The following is a 24,538-nucleotide window of genomic DNA, read 5'->3' on the forward strand; positions in this document are numbered from 1 at the left end:
AGCAGTTCTCTCTGTGGCCTCTCCGCTTGGCGACTGATGCCGTATGTTGTGGGTTCGAACCCGATTGAAAACTAGCCGTATTTAATTAGAAAATAAGTTTAACCTGTCTTCATGATTAACGTGATCTTTTATTCTCTCCACCGATCAGATCATCGCTACCCTCACGTGTTCTATTATAGCAGCTGTTCTCAGTGGTGCCCTTATTTTGCCTATGTCACTGGGTGTAGCGATCCAGGAATGTCGATATTATGAAGTATGTATGATTAGCAACATAACGTTCACATTATGTGCTCATTCATACATTTTCACTTCTTTCAAGCACAACAAAAGTAAAATAATCACCTTTACGTGTTCAAAGTTTATTTTTGTGTGGCATATTGTTGTACTGCCACTTGTGACTGCTCAAAATGTTAAATTACAAACTGTTGTAAACACTGTGTGTATGATTGTTATGATTTGATATCATTTTATTTATTTTTATTTTTTATCTTTTTATTTCATCATGTTTTTATTGAGCTTTTTCCTTTTGCCTACATACCCTTTTTACAGAATGATTTATATTTATGTACAGCGCCTTTGAACAATTTTATTAGATATTGGCGCTTTGTAAATTTTCTTGATTGATTGATTGATATGTACTCAACACACAAAGGCATGCAATGTGAAACATTCTTGATTGTCACGTATTCAAATTTTAATTGTATTGCTATTTTGCTGATTTTAACTCCTTAAAACACATTGAATACAGGAAACATGTCAATGAGTTAAATAATTTTGCATCGACAGTCTCTAATTAATCATACAATGAAGCTATGCAATTCCTTATTAAACTAATTTTTCAGTACATTGCACAATGCGTTGCTGATGCTATTACGACTTTCGTAGCACTTGTCGAGTGTGTCATCGCCATAATCCATTCTGTGGTTTGCGGCCGGGCTGTCTGCTGTAGGCAACAAATGATACCGGTGAGTATTCAGAAAGCGTTGTTATATGATGAAATGTAGGCCGATGTGCAATCGATTGGTAATTCCATAGGTTTGGCTGTAGCCAAATATGACGATAGTGAATAATCTTGTCTCTGATTTGACAGCTGCAATCTACGGCATCTAAGACGTGTTACTTTTTATATCACCATTTGATTCATTTTGTTGATCCCTGATAATTCAGGAACGTTTAGTAATATTGAATGCGGCTTTGCAACTATTCTCATCAATGTCCATAACATATATCCAGTGCATGTTATCTTTTGGCCTGCTTCCACGTCAATATAGAGTAAAAGAAATACTGAAAAATATTGTGCTTACGCACTTATTTGTAATGCTATTCCGCGATTAAACTCTTAATCATACTATTTTGTACCCAGTTCATTGTCATGATAATGTTGCACTTCCCTAAAGTTGATACAAATTGTGTACTTCCAACAACATTTAGTAAGCAATGCATGTTACACATTGGTTGGACATGGTTCAGTGAAAGTGCATGATTCTTTGTAATAGATAGTGTTAGGGAACCAGCCTCATTACAGGGAAAAGGAACTCGTAGGTTAACTACAATGACGCACTTGACAAAACGTCAATAATCATATGCTATCAATTGCAGCGAATAAAATATGAAGCTGGGGACATTTTATCATGTGTAGAGATGGCTTTTTCGTTGATACGTTAACAAGAAAGCATCTTATTTCATCGTTCTGTCGGTATTTAATGATAATGTAGCATTTTATTTCATCGTTCTGTCGGTATTTTAAGATAATTTTGTAACCCGAGGAAAATAATTCATCACTATAAATAGAGAGAATAATATTTCTTTTGTACTGTAAAAGAAAAAGTGTTACCATTTGTATTTTATTATATTTTCAGTGTTGATCTCTCTCTCTCTCTCTCTCTCTCTCTCTCTCTCTCTCTCTCTCTCTCTCTCTCTCTCTCTCTCTCTCTCTCTCTCTCTCTCTCTCTCTCTGTAGAGGATTTACTACCGAGCTCAAGGACAACAAGATGCCCCCATGCAACCAATGACCGCCTCTGGTGGAGCTCAAAGAACAATGTTTTTGATGCCAACTGGTGTACCTTTAACAGATATAAATGCAGGTTAAGATTAGAGACCTTTGTAGACGAATATTTTAAGTGAAATAGCTACATTGCGAAACTCATATCATCCTCATTTAAAGAGCAGAACCTAGTCTGGAATATCTCCATGCGTTGTCATTACATCTGTACAACTTTTGCGGAGATTTAAATTTACCCCGCATCTGTATCTAATCATAGACTCTCGAGAAAAACGTTTTTCTCGAGGGTCTATGATCTAATCTATTACACTCAACTCAGAAGTTTGACCTTTCTGACAAAATCGTCAGACGTTTGGTATAATAAAAGGGTACTAGTTGCCATGACGTAACAAAACTCTTATCTGCTCAATTTTGCTTGTTTCTTCCACACTGTTGCGAAATAAAAAGGTTTCCTCATAAAGCACAGTCATTTCTTTCCTTGTGATCACCTGTTCGTTTCCTTTAATCTGTGCATCGTCGAACTGTGTCTCATATCTGTAAGCGTGTATGTACTTATGTAACTACGATTGTCTATCTGTTTGTCTATCTGTCAGTCTATGTATGTATGTATGTATGTATGTATGTATGTATGTATGTATGTATGTATGTAGGTAGGTAGGTAGGTAGGTAGGTAGGTAGGTAGGTAGGTAGGTAGGTAGGTAGGTAGGTCGGTCGGTCGGTCGGTCGGTCGGTCAGCAGGCAGGCAGGCAGGCAGAAGGCATATGTAGGTAAGTAGGTAGATATAGGTAGGTATCTAGGTATGTATGCATTTGTGTTTGCTAATTCTTGTGTATTTGTTTGTTCGTCGATTGGTTATGCTTTCCTTTGTGCCTTTACAGGTTACCAAGGACCCCCAACAGAGAAATTTCAATCTTACAACCTACAGGGACAATACCCACAAGGCAAGCTGAACATCTCTCCAGAACAAATGATGTATTCAGAGCAACTTCCAAGCAAGGACTCAAAAGCGAGTCGCTAATTAACCCGTCAACAGAATATATGCAAAATACTGTACATGCATAATTTATCTTCTAATTTAATGTATAAGTAAAATCGGTGGAAAAGTTGACACTTTCGATTGACAAAGCCCTCAACTTAAAGAGGCACTCCCACTTGGTAACATTTTTAAAACACATTTTTTTAATGCCAACGGTCGATATTTGACATGGCGACTGCGCGCGGATCGCGAGATATCGAAAAAAACATGTCCTCAAAAAAGTTAAAGTTTGAATTCCGGTGGCCCACCTGAATTCAGCTTCCGAACATAGAACGTTCGGCACTGGGGCCATTGTCAACTAAGCTATGGAGTACGAGTCTACGCTGACGCTGCTGTACGCCACAGCAGTACCACTCGCGTCGGTGAGCGGTCATGTCCCATGGGAGAAAGCCGAGTCTTACTGACTCGGCAAAAAACCCCGAAAAACAAAGTTTGCTGATTCCACCAGAATTCGCATAGGTGACTAGCACAGATAGGTGTGGTTGATACATAGTATGCATAGTGGCCGCCGCGTGGTGTGCGCGCATACCACACGCGGCGGCCGCTATGTATCGAACCACGCGTACGTGTGTGGCAGACGACAAAATGTAGTCATCAGAGGCAACTAATATTTTACACGTAAAAACTGATATCTATGTGGTATTGTTTAAAAATTTAATACAACTGATTGAGAATAATGAAAACGACAAAAACTAAGGAGAAGTTTTAAACAAGAATTACGAGAGGTAAAGGCATTGATAATGATGTATATAAAGTCATCGCAGTAGGAGGTAATTTAATTGCGTCATTCGAACGTTTTTGGACTCCTTAGAATATCGTCAATCAGCACAACAACACACTTTCGGGGGATTTCGGGTCATAACCAGAAACGATCGTAAAACTTCGGGATGTGAAAAATACGCTCGGGAAATGACATGTTTTTATAGATATCTCGCGATCCGCGCGGAGTCGCCACGTCAAATATCGACCGTTGGCATTAAAAAAATATGTTTTAAAAATGTTACCAAGTGGGAGTGCCTCTTTAATGTAATAAAAGTTCAGTTTGAAGGAGTAATGTTGAACATTGCACAAGACTTCTTTAGCTAGTATACGTTTCTTCAACCGAAACGACGTTTGAGTATCCAATTTTTTGAAAGGACTTATTATTGCTTTAATATAGACAATTGAAGACAATTGTAATATTTTTATCAAATTATAGAATGATTTTAGAAAAACAATCAATAATGAAGTGGTAACCTGTGGTTTTGAGACTGATGAACTCACCGTGCAGTCACACGCCATGACTGTTTTTCTAAAATCATTCCATAATTTGACGTTCTGTAGAGTACTGGTTTTCTTTATTACCTACACATATATTGAAACCATTCATTTATCCATACATCCTGTATATTTTCAATTATATAGTGTACCTCAAGAAGCTTTAGTTTTGTATTTAGTATTTGTTTGGTTGGTGGCAACATTTTAAAACGAACTCAGAGCGTTTGTTTAAAACCGCAGCTGTAAATTTGTCTCACGCAGACAAATCTACGGTGGTAAACAAGCGCTCTGAGTTGGTTTCGAATTGTCTCCACCAAAAAGAAATATTATTTGTCAAATTTTAACACCATCTAGAAATAGAATAGTAAGTCAAAATCATATAAATGAGAGTGTAGAGCGGAGAATCCTCTTAGTTCTGTCTGACAATACAAAGGTCTGTCAGTTTGAAGCGGAACTAAAACCTTGCGCGGTACTCTGAGCAGATCCTCAATGTGTGAAAAAGCAGCGATATGAATGTTGCAAACAGTTGGTGTATCTCCACTTAAGCACTGACAAAATTGTCGGCTTAATCAGAATGATCCACGGGACAGACATTCGGACTCTAAGGTTTACAATTCAGTTTTTGACCTACCACTTGCGGGGTTTCATTTATAATTCTTTGGTATAAGAAAACTTTTTACCGTCTAAGTTTTTTGAAAATCGAAAACCAATAATTGAAAATTTAGAGTTAATATAGGGATGGCAGCAATATTGATATTCAAACATCAGTAAATCTTGGGTAATTTGTTTCTTGAGTACCAACATTTGGACGGTGACCCAGCGATTTTTATTCTTACTTTGAAAAAGAATGGTTGACCTGTTCCTCGAGGAAAGATTGAGCAAAAAGTTCACTTTCGAGGCAAACACTGCAAAGTGGCTTTGTCCTCCTATGAAATAGTTCTCTATTAGTTTACCATAAAAGCTAACTGCTTTCCCGTATTTTCTGTTTTGTGTAAATATCGTCTATAGTCCAGGGTCAATTGTCACTCCGTGTGTTTTGAGTGAAGATTTTTGCAAACCTAGCTCATCGATTTACTTAATGGCCAAGTTTTTCAAAAAAAAATTGTTGGCATTTTTTCTGACAACTCTGAAGGTCATTTCAAGGTCATTTCCTTAAAATCGACAAAAATCGTTTTTTCTTAGCCATGAAAAGACTTTATGGCCAGTTTGCAACCATATTAATTTTGGAAACATGCATTTTGATGTGAATTATTCCTTACCATTATTAAAATTGAGGTGTTTTGAAAAAAAGGTTATTGTATTAAAAATATATAGAACTACTTTACCAAAGGTCAATTGAAAGTCAGTATGAAATTTCTTTCTAATTTTCGTAGATATGCCTCCCATATCTTAAAACATCACACTGATTATCTTGTATACAATTTCAGATTCATAAAACTTATACAACATTCTCAGGAAGTCAGATGTCTAACATTTCTTGTCAAAGGTCATTGACTTTTAATGCCATAATCTCTAATCTGTAGAAAGTTTTGTTATAAAAGTAATACGATCACACAGCAACTTCAAAACTTTGATAACTCTGCATGAGTGACTTTCATAAAAACAGAAGATTTTCGCTCAAGTTGTTAATCATTATCAAAATCATCAACAAAAGTGTCACTTATACGAGGTGAACAGTTCGGACAATAATTTTCATCAGCCTCACAGTGATACATTTCCGTACATGTGATGTCATTGCATTCGTCTTGCAAGAGCAGATATTTGTTTTGTATATATTTTGTTTACAAGAATATCTGATCAAATGTACAACAGCTTCAGGGAAAGGAGGAAGCATGCTTACTATGGGTATGAATGTGTTTTCCTCCAGCTTCCATTGTTAGTTTGCTGGAGGTGGCAAGTCGGGTTAGGCAATGATGTCATTTTCCAGATCATTGTTTGATAATGGGCTCTGAGAATTGCTTGGGTAAGACTGCCTTTGGTTGGTGTACATCTTGAAAATGATATTGCTTTTCACAAAATTTTGGCAGCTTTGAACAGTACTCTTACATTTTCCTCTGTACTTTCCTCAGCAACTCCCTGTATTGCTTCATCTTTAGCAGCATTTAGCAAAACCAATTCTGGTTTACTGTGTCGTGCAGATTTTCCAAATTCCACACTTTTATGTGATCAGATATAATTTTCTTTAATTTCCTATTTCCAATTGATGGGTTCACAATTCCATGTTCCTTACGTATTGCCAAATATGAGTCATGTACTTCAGCCAGGTTTAAAACTGAACCTTCAGCTAAAGAATTTTCCAACAAGGAAACAATTGATATCTGCAGCAAGCATGGTGGTATTTATCATTACCGACATTTGCAGATCCAGTCTCACACAATGGGTCTGCATTTGTGTTTAAATTTCGCAGTACATTTTCAATGTTTTTGGTCCAACATCTTTTGTGATTGATAGTTAATGTCAATGGCTCTAGCATCCTTTGGATCTTTTGCACCACTGAGTCTTAATTTTAACAAGTCAGATTTTCCTTGGTTTACTGCTTTTTGTGGTTTTTCCCCAGCATTGAATGAAGAAACCCCATGGAGAGGACCCAAAGAAAACTTATAGTGTTGACAGACAAAACACATGCTTTTGTCGTATGTACTAGCTGATGATCTAGTGAAAGCAACTTTATAGGTTCAGATGAACCAGCGCTTTACATGGTAGATGAGAGTAAAGTTGGTGTACAGGGTCGTCCACGAGCTAAACTTATTAATACAGAGCTATCACCTTGCTCTAACGCTTTTTCATAGCGCAATTTTGCTCACTGGAGTAGACCTTTGTGGCAAGTATTTAAAAAGCATTCCCTATATGCCAGCAAGCACCACAATCTCGAAGTGAAGAAAAATCATCATCCCTAAACATATTCTTGGAAAGACATCATAAAAAAAATTCACCTCTCTGGTGAACAAACTCCAGAACTGTGTCGTATTCAGTGGGATATGTGACACAAGCTCATCACTTGCTTCCTGACATATCAGGCATAACGTCCTCTTTTCGGAGGAATGAAATGCTTTTTTACTGAAAGTTTTGACGAAGTTATTTGCATGCAATGTCAGTTATGTGAAATATGTATATGTGAAATGCAACCACTAAATGTCAAGATTCCGTGACAATAAAATATCGAGTAAATAGCCTTAACGGTTTCTGAGAAACTACTAACACCGTATATGACTAATCTCGTCGTTTTTTAACCCTAAATAATCTACGGACTTCCAGTGTCTCACAATAAAGGTTCAACCATTGTTAATGAATCATTTCTCGTACTCAGTATCAATATTTTAACAATGGGTGTCTTGGTAAGTACAACATTGTGCGTTCTAGAGTTGATTTTCAAAAGCCACAAGTAATAGCCTTTATTCCTCAGCGCAGAGGCTTAGTTTTGATAAATGGCTTCTGCATGTAGCCTATAACAACAAGTCTCTAATCCCTGCTATTGTTAGGAAAAGTACAAATCGTTTTATATGACTTGGAGAGAAATACGAGGAAAAAGGATGACTTACTCTCACAAGCAGAGAGTACACACTGCTAGCTGCACAGCAATCCTGTCTACACTAGTGAAATTTTGCACAGAGGTCTGGAATTTACAACCTACCAGAGTTGATAATACTGCGGATGGCTTACGCCGAGATGCAGGGAAATTTATGATGTAGTTGTCAAGCACAATTCATGTCAAAAACCGATCTGTGTCATTATTTAACACAGTGCATGGAAAAAGATGACTGTACAACGGTTACTGCAATACAAGCAAATCCTTGTAATTGCATATAAATTCATATAAAATGGTAAAAAACAAAAACAATAGGGTTTTTTAAATCTTTTATGAGCTGTGAAGTTCCCTTCCACCACTGAAGGTATTATAAAGTAATTTGGTCAATGAGTATAGCAATTTTGTACGTACTACAATGCTTAATCAATGGAATTTGTGGAGTAACGAATGACCTTGAATTTGACCTTGACAAAGTGGAAAGAAAAAATGCCAACAATGTTTTTTGGACTCTCCAGATATTACGGAACAAAATGATATATGTTGACAAGAGTCTTCACGAAATGCACACGGAAGCCAAAATCATGACAAGTGACCCCGGACTACTAGTTCAAGTTACAAGCACAAGGGCAATTAGCATTCCACTGCCTTCAAAAATTCAAATACCTCTCTGCATGTGTTTTTAACATGTCGAAAAATTTTAGGCAGAGTATGTACAATTCTTTTGTTGATCGGGAATAAACCCGTTTTTGTAGAGATTCAGCTCATCAACACAATTGACCCTTCGATTGCGGATCTGTTTTATTTAAAACACGACACTCTCTGTGTATTTGCTTTTAAAGACATTTTCTTGCAAACAACCAACGATATATTTTCGATTTATACACTACTACTAGTGTAATTTCTGTCTTCTCAAAGGAACACGAGAAGAGGATTTCTATCATTTTTAGCTCCGCTGTCAGCGACGCGGAGCTTATCAAATAGGCTGATTCTCCGTCGTCGTCCGTCGTCGTCGTCCGTCGTCCATCGTCCGTCAACAATTGCCTTCTTCTCTGAAACCGCAAGTCCGATTGCTTTGAAATTTGATATGCAGTTCACTAGGGGTGACCTCACTTAAGTTTGTTCAAATCGTGGTGAAATTTGCATATTTGTATTTTTGGGGCATTTTTTTGTGTTTTTGGTAAAAAGATCTTCTTCTCTCAAATCGCTTGTCCGATTGCTTTGAAATTTGATATGCAGTTTACTTAGGGCGATTTCAGTCAGATTTGTACAAATCATGGTGAAATTTGCAAATTTGTATTTTTAAGGCAATTTTTGTCATTTTTGGTAAACAATCTTTAAAAATCTTATTCTTTAAAACTACCGGTCAGATAGCTTTGATATTTGGTACATATGTCCCTAGGGATGATCAATTTCAGATTTCTTCAAATTGTGCAGAAATATGTAAATTTGCATTTTTAAGGCAATTTTTGCTTTTTTTGGTCAAAAATGTATTTCTCAAAAAGTACTGGTCTGATAATTTTGAAATTTGGTATACAGGTTTCTATAGATGAACTAAGTAATATATATTGAATTTCTGATGAAATCTGTAAATTTGTATTTTTGGGGCAATTTTTTCCATTTTTGGTCAAAAAATGTGTATTTCCAAAAATAATCATCTGATAGCTTTGCAAGTTGGTATACAGGATCCCTCAGATCACTTCAATGATATCTATTGAAATTATGATAAAATCTGCACTTTTGTAATTTTGGGGCAATTTCTGCCATTTTTGGTCAAAACATGTGTCTCTCAAAAAGTACTGGTCTGATAGCTTTGAAATTTGGTTTACAGGTTTCTACAGATGAGCTTAGTAATATATATTGAATTTCTGATGAAATCTGTAATTTTGTATTTTGGGGGCAATTTTTGCCATTTTTGGTCAAAAAATGTGTATTTCCAAAACTACTCATCTGATAGCTTTGAAATGTGGTATACAGGTTTCTATAGATGAACTAAATGATATTTATTGAAATAATGATGAAATCTGCAATTTTGAATTTTTGGGGTAATTTTTCCCATTTTGGGTCAAAAAAATGTTTTTCTCAAAAAGTACTGGTGTAACAGCTTTGAAATTTGGTATACAGGTTTCTATAGATGAACTAAATTTGATCTTTTAAAATTATGATGAAATCTGCAATTTTTATTTTTGGGGGCAATTGTTGCCATTTTTGGTCAGAAAATTTTATTCTCACAAATGTGCTCATCAGATAGCTTTGGTTGACATTTACTTAAGGATGATCCAATGTGATATATTCAAAGTATGATGAAATCTTCAATGTGTATTTTTGCAGCTTATTTTAGCCACTTTTCTCTGGCCACTGCATTGAGCTATCAAAGATTTTCCACCTTCTTCATCAACATGTGTCAAAAATAGTTATTCTCTACATAAACACAGCGGAGCTATTTCGGCCGCTAGGTCGCTTGTTTTTAATTTATCAAAGGCAACACTGAAATAAAACGCTAGCACCGGTCCAGTGATACGATTCATTCACGACCACACATGAGATGACTCCATGACATCAACATCTCTGTATCCTGGACTGCATTTGATGTATAATTAGATTTGTTGCCTCGACATGTATACTTAATTGATTCTTTTCTCTCGAGCGCTTACCTCTTTCATGGAGTGAGGTAACTACATCAGTTGAGGAACGCCCATGTTATAATATCAATCTGACGTTGGATAGGGGCTGTGGGTATATCAAAATTCAAGCCAAATTCTAACTTACACACATACATATGATTCCCCATGCTGGTGATAAACGACGTTGACGCCAAAGCCCACAACAATTAAGTATTTATAACATGTCTGGCGCAAACGTGCGGGTGTAAACAATAGGTGAGAATATGGATAAAAAGGACTGAGAAAAAGAGAGATGTAGGATCGACGTGGGAGGAGAACCCTTAAGAATCCGTTTGCGACCACACATGGGACGAATCTAAGACGTCAACATCTGTGTATCCTCGATAGCACTTGATGTATAGTTAGGTTTGTTGCCTCGACATATATACTTTTTTGGTTCTTTTCTCTCGAATGGAGAATGGAGAAAAGAGAGTGGCAGGATCGACGTTGGAGGAGATTCCTTGACGAACTGAATACCTAGCAGGACGAGACAACTGTTCTCCTCCACGGTTTAGACATCTTGCTTCCAGCTACACGGCACTATTTTGTTAGCTAGGTCATTTTATCTTTGCAGTAATTTACGTAAGCACTCGAATTGGCTTATTTAATAAATTTTACACATTGCAATTCGCACAGTAAATTCCAAGGGTACGTGTCAATCTATTCGGATGTTAGCACGATTCTGTGTAGGTACCTCTCAGCTTAGTCTTAGCTCTAGCTAGTGACTTAAATTCCACCATTATATTCCCCCGCTCAAAACCTTCCCGAGCGACATGGTGGAGAGTCCGGTTTTTTACACATTTTAATTTGCACCGTAAATTCCAAGTGTTCGTGTCGATCTATTCGGATGTCAGCACGATTCTGTGTAGATACCTCTCAGCTTAGTCTTAGCCAAGCAAATTAGCTCTAAACACGATTGTAATTAAATTGGGAAAACTGGATAAGAGTGATTTTAAGAAGAGTGTACCAAAATCTAAAGTTTTACAGCTAAAATTTTGCAAAATGATCGAATAGAGAAAAATTTAAAATATTGTTTTCATCAAACAAAATAACGAAAACACAATCATTATTGCACACCTCTTTCATTGGACCCATTTTTATGAGAAAGTTTATTTTTGTGTAAATGTTATAAAGAAACGAGACAAAATGTATAAAATTGCTCTAATTGATGACTTTTGAGTCAGGACACTTTTAAATGTCCCTTACTTTTCGTGAATTTCGGGCTTTATAAAGACTAAGTTGAGTCAGGGCACATTTTAAATGGCCCTGACTGACTTAACAGTACACCCATCTAAAAACTTCATTTTGGTCCTGGCAAAGTGACAAACTGGTATGAGTACTGGTATTTCCAATAAGGAAGAAACTTCGGACAATTTGACACATTTTCATTCAAATATAAATACTGTTTATATGTTTTGAACAACATTGCATAAAATACTGTTTTGCACTGACTCTTACTCGGCATGGCGGCCATTTTGAATTTCAAATATCGGTACATCTTAAGATATTCGTTTCTCTAGTACAAAAATTGCACTGAGATCCCAAATTTTTATTCTTTATCTTTTAAGTGAATAGTTGAAAGATTCCTTAAGGAAAGTTTGAGCAAAATTTAAGTCTTTCACTTTAAAGGCGCATACTGCCCTAATAATTTTCCAAGTTTTGTGATTTTGTCAAGTCAAATAACCAAAGTTTACCATTATACCTCTAGTCAGCTTCATTTCTTGACCATCTGCAACGTAGGACTTTATTATGTTGTCCTACTTTCCAGGAAACTTGAATGGCAAGTTCTACTATTAACTGTCCGCCATAAACAGCAGTTGTAAACGTCTTCTTATTGTATAAAGCAAGGAAGCTTTAATTCATTTATTATGAGAGAGGGTGAGCCAGAGGAAAGGGGGATGATTCTTATAACCCGTCAGAGACCCGGGAGGGTCATATTGTGAACACCATTGTTTGGGAGGTAAAATTTTACACTGTGATAGTTTAGTGAACACAAATTCTCAGTATTCTAATTCACCCGTGTAAAAGGACAGAAACATGTACAATGTAATGAGAACTGCCAATAGCTGACGAAAAATTTTAACTTTTGACACAGCTCAAAATTAATCCACTGATTTCACTTGAAGTCGTCAGTACTTTGCCTTAATGTATCAAAAGAACTGCCATATGATACGTCGAGTGGAAAATGACATTTCGCATTTTCATTCTTAATGTCAACTACAACGGCATCATTATTAAACGATGAAAGTTTGATTGTTTAAGGCCTCCTGCAAACACACAAAAATCCATCACACTAATTTTGTGTTGAGAATAAATGTCCGATAATTGCATGTGCAACATATCGATATCGAAATCGAAATATTTTCAAGACAACAATAAAATTGAGTATAGAGGAAGGTCGAATCAAAGTTCAAGATTTTGTTAAGGAGGTTATAAATGAGGAAAAGGAATTGGAGGACAACACACAGTACTAGCGATTTCCCATAATACATCATGATTTGTACCAACGTAGATTCCCCTGTGAAGTCTACCATGTCTCCCATGTGTAGGCGTTGAGAGCTTGTATTACGCGCGTTGCAGTGGAATGTCATTGTATTTCTTTCGCACTCCTTTCCTGTTTCCAACAGTTTGGATGTTTGTTGTCAGAGACTTCTCTTGTCAAAATCATTTACATCAATACGCACATGAATAATGATGTAATTAAATTTTTATCTCTAGATATAGACAATAGGTAGGTTAAATGAGGGATGTTAACTTTTGTAAACTTTTGCTCAAGCTTATTGTAAGGAAACTTTAAACTCTTCTCTTTCGAATCAAGGATAAAATCAAAGGTCAAAATGCAAACTTTGATACTTAAGAAACAAAACACCCAACATTTCCTGACATTTGAAGCTCACAAGTGGCGCCTTTCCTATCTTAGCTCTATAGTAAAAATATAATTTTGGTATTCTACAAAGATAAGTACTAAATAAGTCCAAAAGTGGCAGATGAGAAAGGTATTGTAAACCTTTTAGAGCTCAAATGCCTGTCCCTAAGGCACATTCTACCATTAACGGATTTGTTGTAATCTGACATCACAGAAAAAACTAACGTTGAATTGTAATAAGAGTTTTGCCGATTAGCTATGACATTTAATGCTTATTAAGAGGATATTACCTTTTATGATAGGCCTCAGTCCTATTTTGACATACACTTCTCCCTGTCTCGTTTGACCAAAATAGTCCTATCTTACTCTCATTTCATTTATGTTGAAAGCTTTCTAGACAAATACAAAAACCATAGATTTTATTGATTGGATGATAGAAAGAAGATTATGTAATTGTTTTGGACGGTATTGCTTTGAGTCACGTTTTAAAGAAATTTTCCTTTTTGTAAGATCTTATTTATTTTGTTCTATTTAATTTCAACTTTGTAAGAATCACAATCAATAATTCTGAGAGCTGGTTTACTTATGTCGACAGAGGCTAGAGAAGAATGTGCAGGCCTTCTCCTTTCTATATAAACAGGACGCTACGGATCCATAGGAGACATCAGAATGAGATTATGGAAGAATTTGACTGATTTTTGTATGTTTGAGTAGGTTAGGCTGATTATGTATTCTTTTAGCGAAACGTACAGTTGTGTCCTACTGTCCGACCATCTGACATCTTAATAAAAGCAGCTTGTCCAATTATTTTACAAATCCTGCAGCACATCTTGGTCTATGTTTCGCAATCCCCATTAAGGATCTCTGTATACTCTTTAGATCTAGTTTGGTCGACTACGACATAAGATATGTAAGCTTGGATATCTACGGTTATATGTCTACTACAGTATACAAATGCTAATACTCGAGGGTTTATGATTCACTCCAAAATTCAGTAAACACCTATTATCACGTGATATGAACTGTTGCTGTTTTGCTATGGTCGTCTCGTCCGCAATGTGGCGCTTGAATCATTACTTTCAATCAAATTGTAGTCTTGTCATATCCAGTGATCTGCCAAACACCTAAAGTCCAGGCAGGAGCTCTTTCTTACACACACATTCTTGCAATCCTGTTGCTCATATTAGTTTACATTACTGCTGTTGATGTAGTATTACTCAAACGGCAACGAATCCGAGTTTTTCCATATCATGCAGCCCATTTGACTTTCGCCAGCCACCGTAAAGGATCCCGGGATCTAAGTTTACGACATTAGAAATGTAAGCTAGGGAGTATGGAGGGACAGTCGCACAAATAAATATGGCGAAATAGGCTTGATTGATGACGATACGCTCTGAAATCCGACGATTGAGTAAAACGTATGTGAGAGTCAAGTTAAATAAGAGGTGAGTTTAAAAATGATTGCAATCTAATGATTGGCTATCTGGTATTCATACAGTATGTCTGCACCTCTGAGTGCATGCAGCATTTCACGTACCCAAGTTTATGTTTCGCTCCATTGATGTTCAGCAACACGCCAGCTAGTGTCACTTTTCTTTCCTCCGTAGTCTCTTCTATAGTGCGTCACGCGCATGAGGCATTTCTTTCAATCAAATTATAAATACTGTGAATGTTGTAGTGGTCTCATCTTTGTCAATAATCTGTTGAACAGACATAGACTCAATATGTTATGTTTAACCAGGTGCACTTGCGCACACACTCTTTGAAAATAGTGTCTCTTCAATCATTCTGCCTTTATGTTTTGACGTCACTTGTGTTTAATATGTCCACCTGTGTGAATACACACAATGCTTTCTATGTGATTGCGAGCGGCCATATTGTTTCAAAACGGAGAGATCATCTTATCTGGGTCGCACCAGACAATGTTACCTCAGTGTGACCTGAACTTACCAAGATAGACTCCGTTTGTGACATTAACGTTGCAAGATCGCATTCAATTAGACCAAACATTTTGCAACTGCTCATTTTGAGCACTCACAAGGACCAACGCAGATAATGAGTTTAATTATTTAGATTTAATAGAATAATTTACATATCACATAGTTTAACCATTTACCCGACAACGCAAGTTCAGGTGAAAATTAGCGGATAGAGCATTTGAGTAGCAGCTTTAGGTCAAAAAGGTCACTTCATACAATGGAAAGCTAGGAATTTCAATTTATAAAGTAAAATTGAAAAGAGTCAGAATTTAGCGGATTATGTTATGATAAACATAAATTACCAGTACGTTTCGAGGCATTGTCTCTCCGAAAAATAATATGATTAAATGAAAGCTTTCTTAGCTCGGCGATCGTACCCCGTTGGTTGAAACCGGCTTGTTGTTCTGTTCTAGTCAATAACATATGCTATCCACATTCAGCTTTGCGAACGAAAGCGAAAAGATTTATTACCTTCTATAATGGGTGAATGGCGATCACAGAGGCAAAGTATTCTCGACATCCTCGGGATTCACCTAAAGGCGTGACCTATATAACACGGTAAACACCTTCATAAAGGTTAAAAAGGTAAAAAACCGCACTAGTGCGAGTATTAAACAGATAAAATTACAAAACCGGAAAAACGGCAGATAAAAACAGTTGGTGTAGAGGATTAAGACATAGGTTTCGGGCACAACCTTTCGTCAGTGACGATGGGTTGCATTCGACGTTTCGGATACAACAGACAACTGCAGCTGATGATTGTGTTATGATTCGTGTACATAATTCGCGCTCTGAAAAGAAAGTTTCGCTCGAACGTTTTCTCACAAGGAAACTTTTAAAGTAAATTCTTTAAGAACAAGAGTACAAACACATATAGACAAATTAGAAAACATATAGGCGCGGCGTTTGAAGTTCAACTATTGCAAATTCTACGGAAAGAGAAATCACTATTGTAGATTTAATTCGGGAATTTGAGAGTGACGCATAAAGCGGCTGTCTAGATCTCCGTGTATTGAGTAAGTGGCAGTTGGCTACTCCGCCTAAAGCCACATAAAAAGTGTGCCTTTCCAGTAACCTGTCCTACACTTCAAAACCCTACCAACACACTGACACAAAGACATAATAATCTTGTTGTTTTCTCTGTTCAAAACTAACATCTCTTCAAAATTTGAAAGGTTTCATCTTTCCATACTTGAAACAATTTCGAATGCGATATAAAATATAGAAGGCTTTTCTGCATGTATGATATCAAATGTGCGTAGCTGCCATTCTTACAGTTAAGAAGTTTGACATATAATCATCGAAGAGATAACACCATGTTTAATCAACTTCAATGATGTTCGTTCCATCACCTTATCAGACATTTTTAGTTTTCTGCCCATGGCAATTACGCTAAGATAAACATATCCACTGGGTAACAATGTTCACAAATTTATTCATTCTATCATTAAGGAGGTAACAACAACCTTTCGCTCATACAACTGCATCAAGTACGAATTTCAGACAATCAATGGGGATTAGATTCTGTTATCAGAACAAGGTATGAAATACAGCAGTGAAAGACTGCTCATTGAACACTAATGGATTTGTGCGTGGAAATTTCTTAATGCCAAAACATAGTTATCTGTCATTACCAACTAATTGTGTACATGTAGTGTGACAAAAAATCACAATCTTGTTAGTTTCACAGAGTCGCCTTTTCAGGATCATAGATTCTCTGATACGTTGACCGAAATTGTAAGCGGTTGTAGAGTTGAACATGAGCTCACAAGCGCAAGGCCAACTACCAGTGCCTCAGGTAGTGGACGCACATCAACAACCAACTGTCTACATACAAGCAGCTGTACTTGAAGGCTCTTTGGTGCGAAACTTCCCCCACAAAGCTTCCTCCGGCTTTGGACTTTGTCAGATAATATTTGGCATAATATTGATGCTTCTTGGGACCATAACCATTTTCGCGGGTATAATTTTAGCAGTTTTTGGAACTCCAATATGGTGTGGAGCATTTGTGAGTATAAATCATTTTCAGTATGCCGCATGACCTTACACACTACCACATTTTCAGCATGCAGAACACAACAATTCAAAACAATCTTGCTTTAAAAATACAAAACTTTCCTTAAAACAACTATTATAGCAACTAATTACAGTTTTCACCTAGCATTAAAAGTTTTTAGACAAACTACTTGATTAATTTCATCGGTCAGAAACACAATATATTTCTTAGATCATGAGAAGGTATAGTAAATGACAAAATTATTTTGATATCGGAATTTTCTCCTAGCAGTGCAACATTAAGCATGAAACCCACAGATAAATAAACATGTGACATTCATAGTATTTATTGAATAAATAAGCAAGTAAGTAAATAGATAAATAAACAAATAAATCTAAATAAATAAAAATAATAAATAAATAAATAAATAAATAAATAAATAAATAAATAACATACAACTTGTCAACATTTACACTCAGAGAAAGGAACAAAGGCTCGGTAGCGAATTATTCAAGGGTAGGGGTTGAACTTACATGTATTTAGTGCCTTCTATTAATTAAAGCTTTATGATTGACCCTGCAAATCACTTTATTAATTGTTGGATCTTTTTTCCTTTTTAACTTTCAGATTATCGTAACTGGCTCATTAGGTATCGTAGCTTCACGGCGTAAAACCAAGCAGATGGTATGTGTACGACTTTCTGTGAGACTGGGTTTGTTAGAAGAAGTATTCCATTATTGACTATATACATGTTCTTTCAGAATTACATTGACTGGTGATTTTCTCAAAACAATATCGAGTTGTTCAGAAATATGAATAAAGCAGTAGGGACAGTATGCAACAAGTGGAAAAAGTCAGTATATTTATTGTTATACTCTGCTTTCGATTGATTGATGTAACTTCAATTTTCTTACTTCGTTTTCGGTGAGAATTAGATGGTGTTTTACTTTGAATGAGGCTAATACGTTGAGACGGTCCTCACCATTTCACCATTTCATAAAAGATGTTTTCTCTAGAGGCACTCTACTGAACGATAAGATTTTTTATTTATATTATTTTCATTTTGGGAGCATTCATAAATCACATTTCCGTTATTTCGTATTTAAAGGTGTTATTTGGAAACTTAAGAAAGGTTAACCACGGTCCCTCTGTGGAGGGACCGTGGGTTAACCAGTCTTTATGATTGACAGAACTTTTATTGTCTCTGACAGAACTTTTATTGTCTCCACTGACCAGATCATCGCCACACTCACGTGTTGTATCATAGCAACGGTCCTTAGTGGTGGCCTTGTTTTACCAATGTCACTGACCATAGCGGTCTCCGCAGGTCTAGATGGGGAAGTATGTATGGTTTACAATATAACGTTCACATGATGTGCTCATTCATGCATTTTCACTCCTTTTAAGCACAACAATCACCTTTACATGTTCAAAGTTTATTTTTGTGCTACATATTATTAAAAAGCCACTCGGGTGCTTTCTTCATTAAAATATGTTTATTGCTAACTTTTGCACACATTATGTGTGTATGTGTGTAACATGTTTGATTGTTATATACTCAACACACAAAGTCACGCATGTGTAACATGCTTGATTGTCACGTATAGTATTCGTATTTTAATTGTATTGCTATTGTGCTGAATTTAATTCCTTAAAACACATTGCAAATAGGAAACACAGCTATAAGTTGAATAATTTTGCATCGACAGTCCCTAATTAGTTTCGTACTGAAGGCTATGCCATTCCTTATTAAACGAATTTTTCAGTATATTGCAGCGTGCGTACTTGGTGCTATTACGACTTTAGTAGCACTTGCAGAGTTTGTCATCGCCATAATCCATTCTGTGGTTTGCTGCCGGGCTGTCTGCTGCAAACAACAAATGATACCGGTGAGTGTGGAGATTGTTTTTTATATGATGATATGTAGGCCTATGTGCTGTTTACAGGTCTTTCTGTTGGCTTGGCCGCACATATAACGATAGTGAATATCCTAGCTTTAAAATAGTATTAAGTTTGGGAATCTCTACTCCATTGCATCTAAGACGTGTTATTTTTTTTGGTTTGCAACTACTCTCAGTATCGTCCATGACAACATATCTCCAGTGCATCTTATCTCTATGCCTGCTTCCACGTCAATATAGAGTGTGTGAAATACCGATGGATATCTTAATCTGCAGTGCTTGAGCACTTAGTTATAATTTTATTCTGCAACATAGTTGTTCAGCATACCGATTTGTACCGAGTTCAGTATAACATCGTTGTTACAATGTTCTCTTTCCCTAAAGTTGATACAAACTGTGAACTACGAAAAATATTTAGTAAGCAATGCATGTTACAGATTAGATGGACTTGGTTCAATGAAAGTGTGTAAGATTCTTTGTAAATCTTGAATTTTTAACATCGACAAAGAGAGAGTATTTTGTAAATAGCTCCATGACAGGGAAAAGAAACTAGTATAGGTTAACTTCAATGACACACTTCACCGGACGATACGTCACTAATCCATACTATTTAATATTTCCAGCAAATAAAATATGTATAGCTAACGGCCTTTAAACAAGTGGAAAGCCGGCTTTTTCTTTGATTCGTCAATAGGAAAGAATTTTTATTTCATTGCTCTGTTGGTATTTGTAACCCGAGCATGAAAGTAAATTCTTCCACATATAGAGAGAATAATATTTGTTTTGGACTTCAAAGTGTTACCATTTGTATTTGATTGCTGGTCCCTGCATAACAACAATGAAGCTTCTTGTTCCCGCCCATGATGATCTCTCTCTCTCTCTCTCTCTCTCTCTCTCTCTCTCTCTCTCTCACTCTCTCTCTCTCGCTCTCTCTCTCTCTCTCTCTCTCTCTCTCTCTCTCTCTCTCTCTCTCTCTCTCGTGTAGGGGAATCAGATTTACTACCGAGCTCAAGGACAACAAGATGCCCCCGTGCAACCAATGACCACCTCTGGTGGAGCTCAAAGAACAATGTTTTTGATGCCAACTGGTGTACCTTTAACAGATCAAAGTGCAGGTAAAGATGAGAGACCTGGAAGACGAATATTTTAAATGAAATCGCTATATTTCTAAAATCCATATCACCCTTATTTAAAGTGCAGAATCTAGCTCTGACTAAATGCATGTATTGTCATTACATCTTCACAAGTTTTCGGGAGATTTAAATATTTAGCACCCCCCGAATCTCTATCTAGATTAACCTTATTACCCTCAGGTCAGAAGTTTGACCTTGTTGAAAAAATCGTCAGAATAGTTTGGCATAATAAAAGGTTGGCAGATGCAATAACGTAACGAAACTCTTATTTATTTGCTTAATTTTATTTGTCTCTTCCACACTTTTGCAAAATACAAAGCTTTCCTCATAAAGCACTGTCATGTTGCCTAAACCAAGACAAGATAATGCGTTTATCTATACAACAAGTCTGCTTTAAAAGAGACACCGGTGTTACGTCACAACAAATTTCATCAAATTAAAACGTCTTTATATCGGCCATCGTTGCTATTTGATGTAAAAACAGAATGGCAGGTTGTAAAATTTCTCCAATTACTTGAAATTGTTAAAGGATTATGTAATAATCACTCAGTAGAATATTAATTCATTTCGTTGTGATCACCTTTAACCTGTGAATGATCGCACTGTGTCGCATGTTTACATATGTTCGTTGTATGTATGTATGTATGTATGTATGTATGTATGTATGTATGTATGTATGTATGTATGTATGTATGTAAGACTTAGTATGTATGTATGTATGTATCTATGTATGTATCTATGTATGTATCTATGTATCTATCTATGTATCTATGTGTAGGTAGGTATTTATATATGTATGACTTTGTGTTTGCTAATTCGTGTCTATTTACAACACGATTGGAACTAATTTTGGATAATTTGATCTTTGTATTTTTCAAATTTCTCAAATGTGTTAGGTCCAATACAGCTGAATGTTGCAATATTACAAATTAATCATAAAAACAAGTGTAACTTGAAAAGAAAAACAGATGAGCTGATGATTGCAGATTACACAGAAACTAATTCACCATCCAATTATCCCAATTTATTTCAAATCGTGTTTTGTTTGTTCGTCTGTTTGTTTACTCGATTGCTCATCCGTTCCTTTGTGCCTTTACAGGTTACCAAGGACCCCCATCAGATCAATTTCAATCGGACAACCCACAGGGACAATATCCACAGGGCCAACTGAACATCTCATCAGAACAAATCGTGTATTCAGAGCAACTTCCAAGCATGGACTTAAAATCGAGTCGCTAAACAACCTGTCAAAAGAGTATATGCAAAATACTGTCCATACATGCTTTATCTTCTAACTTCATGTAAAGGTAAAAGCGGTGATAATGACATTTCCGATTTGCAAAACCCTCAACGGCACTAAAACTGATCTAATGACTGCTAAGTTTGAAGGAGCATTGTTGAAAATTGCACCAGACTTATTTAGCTGGTACGTACAACGTTTCTACAAACGGAAACGACGCTTAATGATGCCATTCTTATAAGATATAATGTTGCATTAAGATAGACAGTCGAAGACAATTGTAAATATATGAATTTTGTATTAAATTATACAACGCATTATAGAAACAATCAATGATGAAGTGGTAACCAGTTCTTATGTGGCTGATGAATTCACCGTGCAGTCCGAATCCATATTGTTTGTTATTGATCGTTTTCAATAATTATTCCATTTTTTAAAGTTCTGTATAGTTCTGATTTACTCTATTACTTACATCGGCATTTAAAGCATTCATTTATCAGTACAGTTTCTGTATTTTCAATTATATAGTGCATCTGAAGAAACTCTAGTTTTGTATTTAATATTTGTTTTGGTGGCGACGTTCAGAAAAATTGATCAACTATAAGCTGTGGTACTCAACCATACATATTTGGCCAAGGGGTTTTGGCTGTAGCTTCTCCACTTGGTGACTGGGTGTCGTACGTTTTGTTGTGAGTTCGAACTTTTCACCGTCTTAGTTTTTCAAAAATCGAAAATTTTATTTTTGTCCATAGAGTTAATACAGGGATGGCAGCCGTATTGATTTTCAAATATCAGTAAATCTTGGATAATTTGTTTCTCGGGTACCAAAAATTGCAGGTTGACAATTCCCCCTACCCCGATTTTTATTCTTGATTTTGAAAGAGAATGGTTGACAAATTCCTTCAGCAAATTAAGATTGAGTACATTTTAAAGTCTTTCACTTTCGATGCGCATACGGCTAAGTTGTTTTGTCCTCCTATGAAATAGTTCTCTAATATTTTACCATTAAATCGTCACGACATTCCTGTATTTTCTGTTTTGTGTAATATCATCACATTGAGGTAACAAGCCAAACGGCAATGGATGGCTTTACAAAAGCAGGGCTCTAAATAAACTTTTTCCCTGGTAGTCCACTTGGGCTACCATTTTCTGAAGTTGGTAGCCCAGTGACAATGGCTGGTAGCCCATGCATATTTTAATTCGGGGATATCTTTATTCGTTACCCAGACAAGAAAAGGCTATTTTTTTAGATTCTGCCCATAAAGTGAATTTTCTATTCATTTGATGTGAATATTGCACACCTTTAATACCCAAGGAAACAGGTATAATGGACGATAGTGATACTCAAAAGTTTAGCGACCTATTGATAACCCGTTTTACTCTCAGAGTTGCATGCTGTAGTTCTAGTCGACATGACAACGACACGACTACACTAAGACATACTGTAACGGGGCTAAAATTAGACCATGGGCTTTCTGTACGGAGTAGGCATAATTTCCGTGTAATTGTGATTGATACATGATGATCAAAATGCAACGAAAATGTGCCTTTTCATTGGCCATCATTTCCTGTGCCTTGCATTCAAGTATGTCACTTCAGATAATGAAACTTTGTTGCGAAGTTCCACCGCACGATGGGTCGTCTTAGTAATTTGCATAACAAAGTCACATTCCGGCCTTTCTGTGTCCAGCTGGGTTTGACTGCAATAATACTCGTCCCAAAGTGACGGACCAGGCATGGCATGGCAAGTACTGACTGAATTTCAGGTCTCAGGCTTTGGTAGTCCGCGTGGACTACCATTCCATGGATTTTGGTAGCCCCAGAGAAAAGTTGTTAGTCTGTGGACGCGGGACTACCGCTAATTTCGAGCCCTGCAAAAGCGATGCAATGTGTATCTGTGGCTATTGAAACAAATTTTCTGTAAAGAAGTATCACCATGTTACTAAACATTGGTGTAGCAGTAAACTCGACCTGAGCATTTTGATTCAAATCGACAAACGTTATCATTGTATCTGATACTCGTTATAAGAATCATAACAGTAAATTGGCTTGTAGCTGTCATTTTAATGATTATTACCAAGTCATTTAATAAATAAAATACGAGATCCTGTGAAGAGTATTTGTCACATTTCATGTATCATGATATATGAATATTGAAGTATACATATGTGTGGCTGCATGTGATCCAGTATCGAACACTGTAATAAATCGTTTAAATAATATTATACGAATCACACTGATCCTTTATCCGAAAAGCGATTTTGAAATATTTATAGGCTGCAAACAATACCCGAAAATATATGTATATGTAATACTATAATCACATGATCAAATGATGTGACCAGATAGTGGAAAACAAATGCGGGTATTTTTTGCAATCGTATGTTGGACTTAAAGTATACTACACTGGTCGGCCTGGCTTTGATCGTAATGTCTATCGCAGAAAAGCTCTGCCACAACACCGCTTTCTCAAGAGGCGTCGTCTGCCCTGCCCTGAGGCGACGCTTGTATCTGTAAGCTGAAGTCTGAGGGCTCTGCTTTTGATATCCCAGGAAAGTTGTCCGTTTCAGTGTTATTGTTAAAGTAGAAGGCTCCTCGGGGACAGATATTCAGACTCTTAAACTTTCACAATTCTATTCTGATATACCACTTGTAAGGGTTCGTTTTTAAGCTCTTGGTGTAAGAAAACTTTTCACAGTCTTAGTTTTTCGAAATTGGAAAAATTATTTTTCTCCCAAGAATTAACACAGGCTTGGAGGCCATTTTGAATTTCAAATATCGATGCATCTTAAGTTATTTGTTTCTCCTACTAACAAAATTTGCACTGTGAAACACAATTTTTATTCTTGGTCTTGAAAGTGAATGGTTGAAAGATTCCTTAAGGAAAGTTTGAGCAAAATTAAAGTCTTTCACTTTAAAGGCGCATACTACCTTCATCATTT

General features: G+C 36.4%; 2 protein-coding genes across 4 annotated transcripts in view; both read left to right on the forward strand.

Annotated features, from left to right (window-relative positions):
* LOC139152505 (membrane-spanning 4-domains subfamily A member 8-like) overlaps positions 1 to 11,121 on the forward strand; it is a 46,634-nt gene extending 35,513 nt beyond the window's left edge. For both annotated transcript variants that reach the window (XM_070725665.1, XM_070725664.1), the window contains 4 exons: positions 149 to 253; positions 843 to 965; positions 1,961 to 2,084; positions 2,881 to 11,121. In XM_070725665.1, coding sequence (XP_070581766.1) covers positions 149 to 253; positions 843 to 965; positions 1,961 to 2,084; positions 2,881 to 3,020 — 492 coding nt within the window. In that variant the 3' untranslated portion in view covers positions 3,021 to 11,121. The remainder of the gene's footprint in view (positions 1 to 148; positions 254 to 842; positions 966 to 1,960; positions 2,085 to 2,880) is intronic.
* Positions 11,122 to 14,668: 3,547 nt separating this feature from the next.
* On the forward strand, positions 14,669 to 23,710 carry LOC139152506 (membrane-spanning 4-domains subfamily A member 4D-like). 2 transcript variants are annotated; one of them, XM_070725666.1, is made up of 7 exons: positions 14,669 to 14,792; positions 17,009 to 17,334; positions 17,950 to 18,006; positions 18,559 to 18,663; positions 19,089 to 19,211; positions 20,209 to 20,338; positions 21,456 to 23,710. In XM_070725666.1, exons 2-7 carry the CDS (start codon positions 17,086 to 17,088, stop codon positions 21,593 to 21,595), a joined length of 804 nt encoding a protein of 267 aa, XP_070581767.1. In that variant the 5' UTR covers positions 14,669 to 14,792; positions 17,009 to 17,085; the 3' UTR covers positions 21,596 to 23,710. The 2 variants fall into 2 exon arrangements, with proteins under 2 accessions (XP_070581767.1, XP_070581768.1); XM_070725667.1 differs by having other exon boundaries at positions 14,688 to 14,792; positions 20,218 to 20,338.
* The last annotated feature ends 828 nt before the right edge of the window (positions 23,711 to 24,538 follow it).

This window comes from Ptychodera flava, chromosome 16 (genome assembly GCF_041260155.1).
Source record: "Ptychodera flava strain L36383 chromosome 16, AS_Pfla_20210202, whole genome shotgun sequence".
Lineage (NCBI taxonomy): Eukaryota > Metazoa > Hemichordata > Enteropneusta > Ptychoderidae > Ptychodera > Ptychodera flava.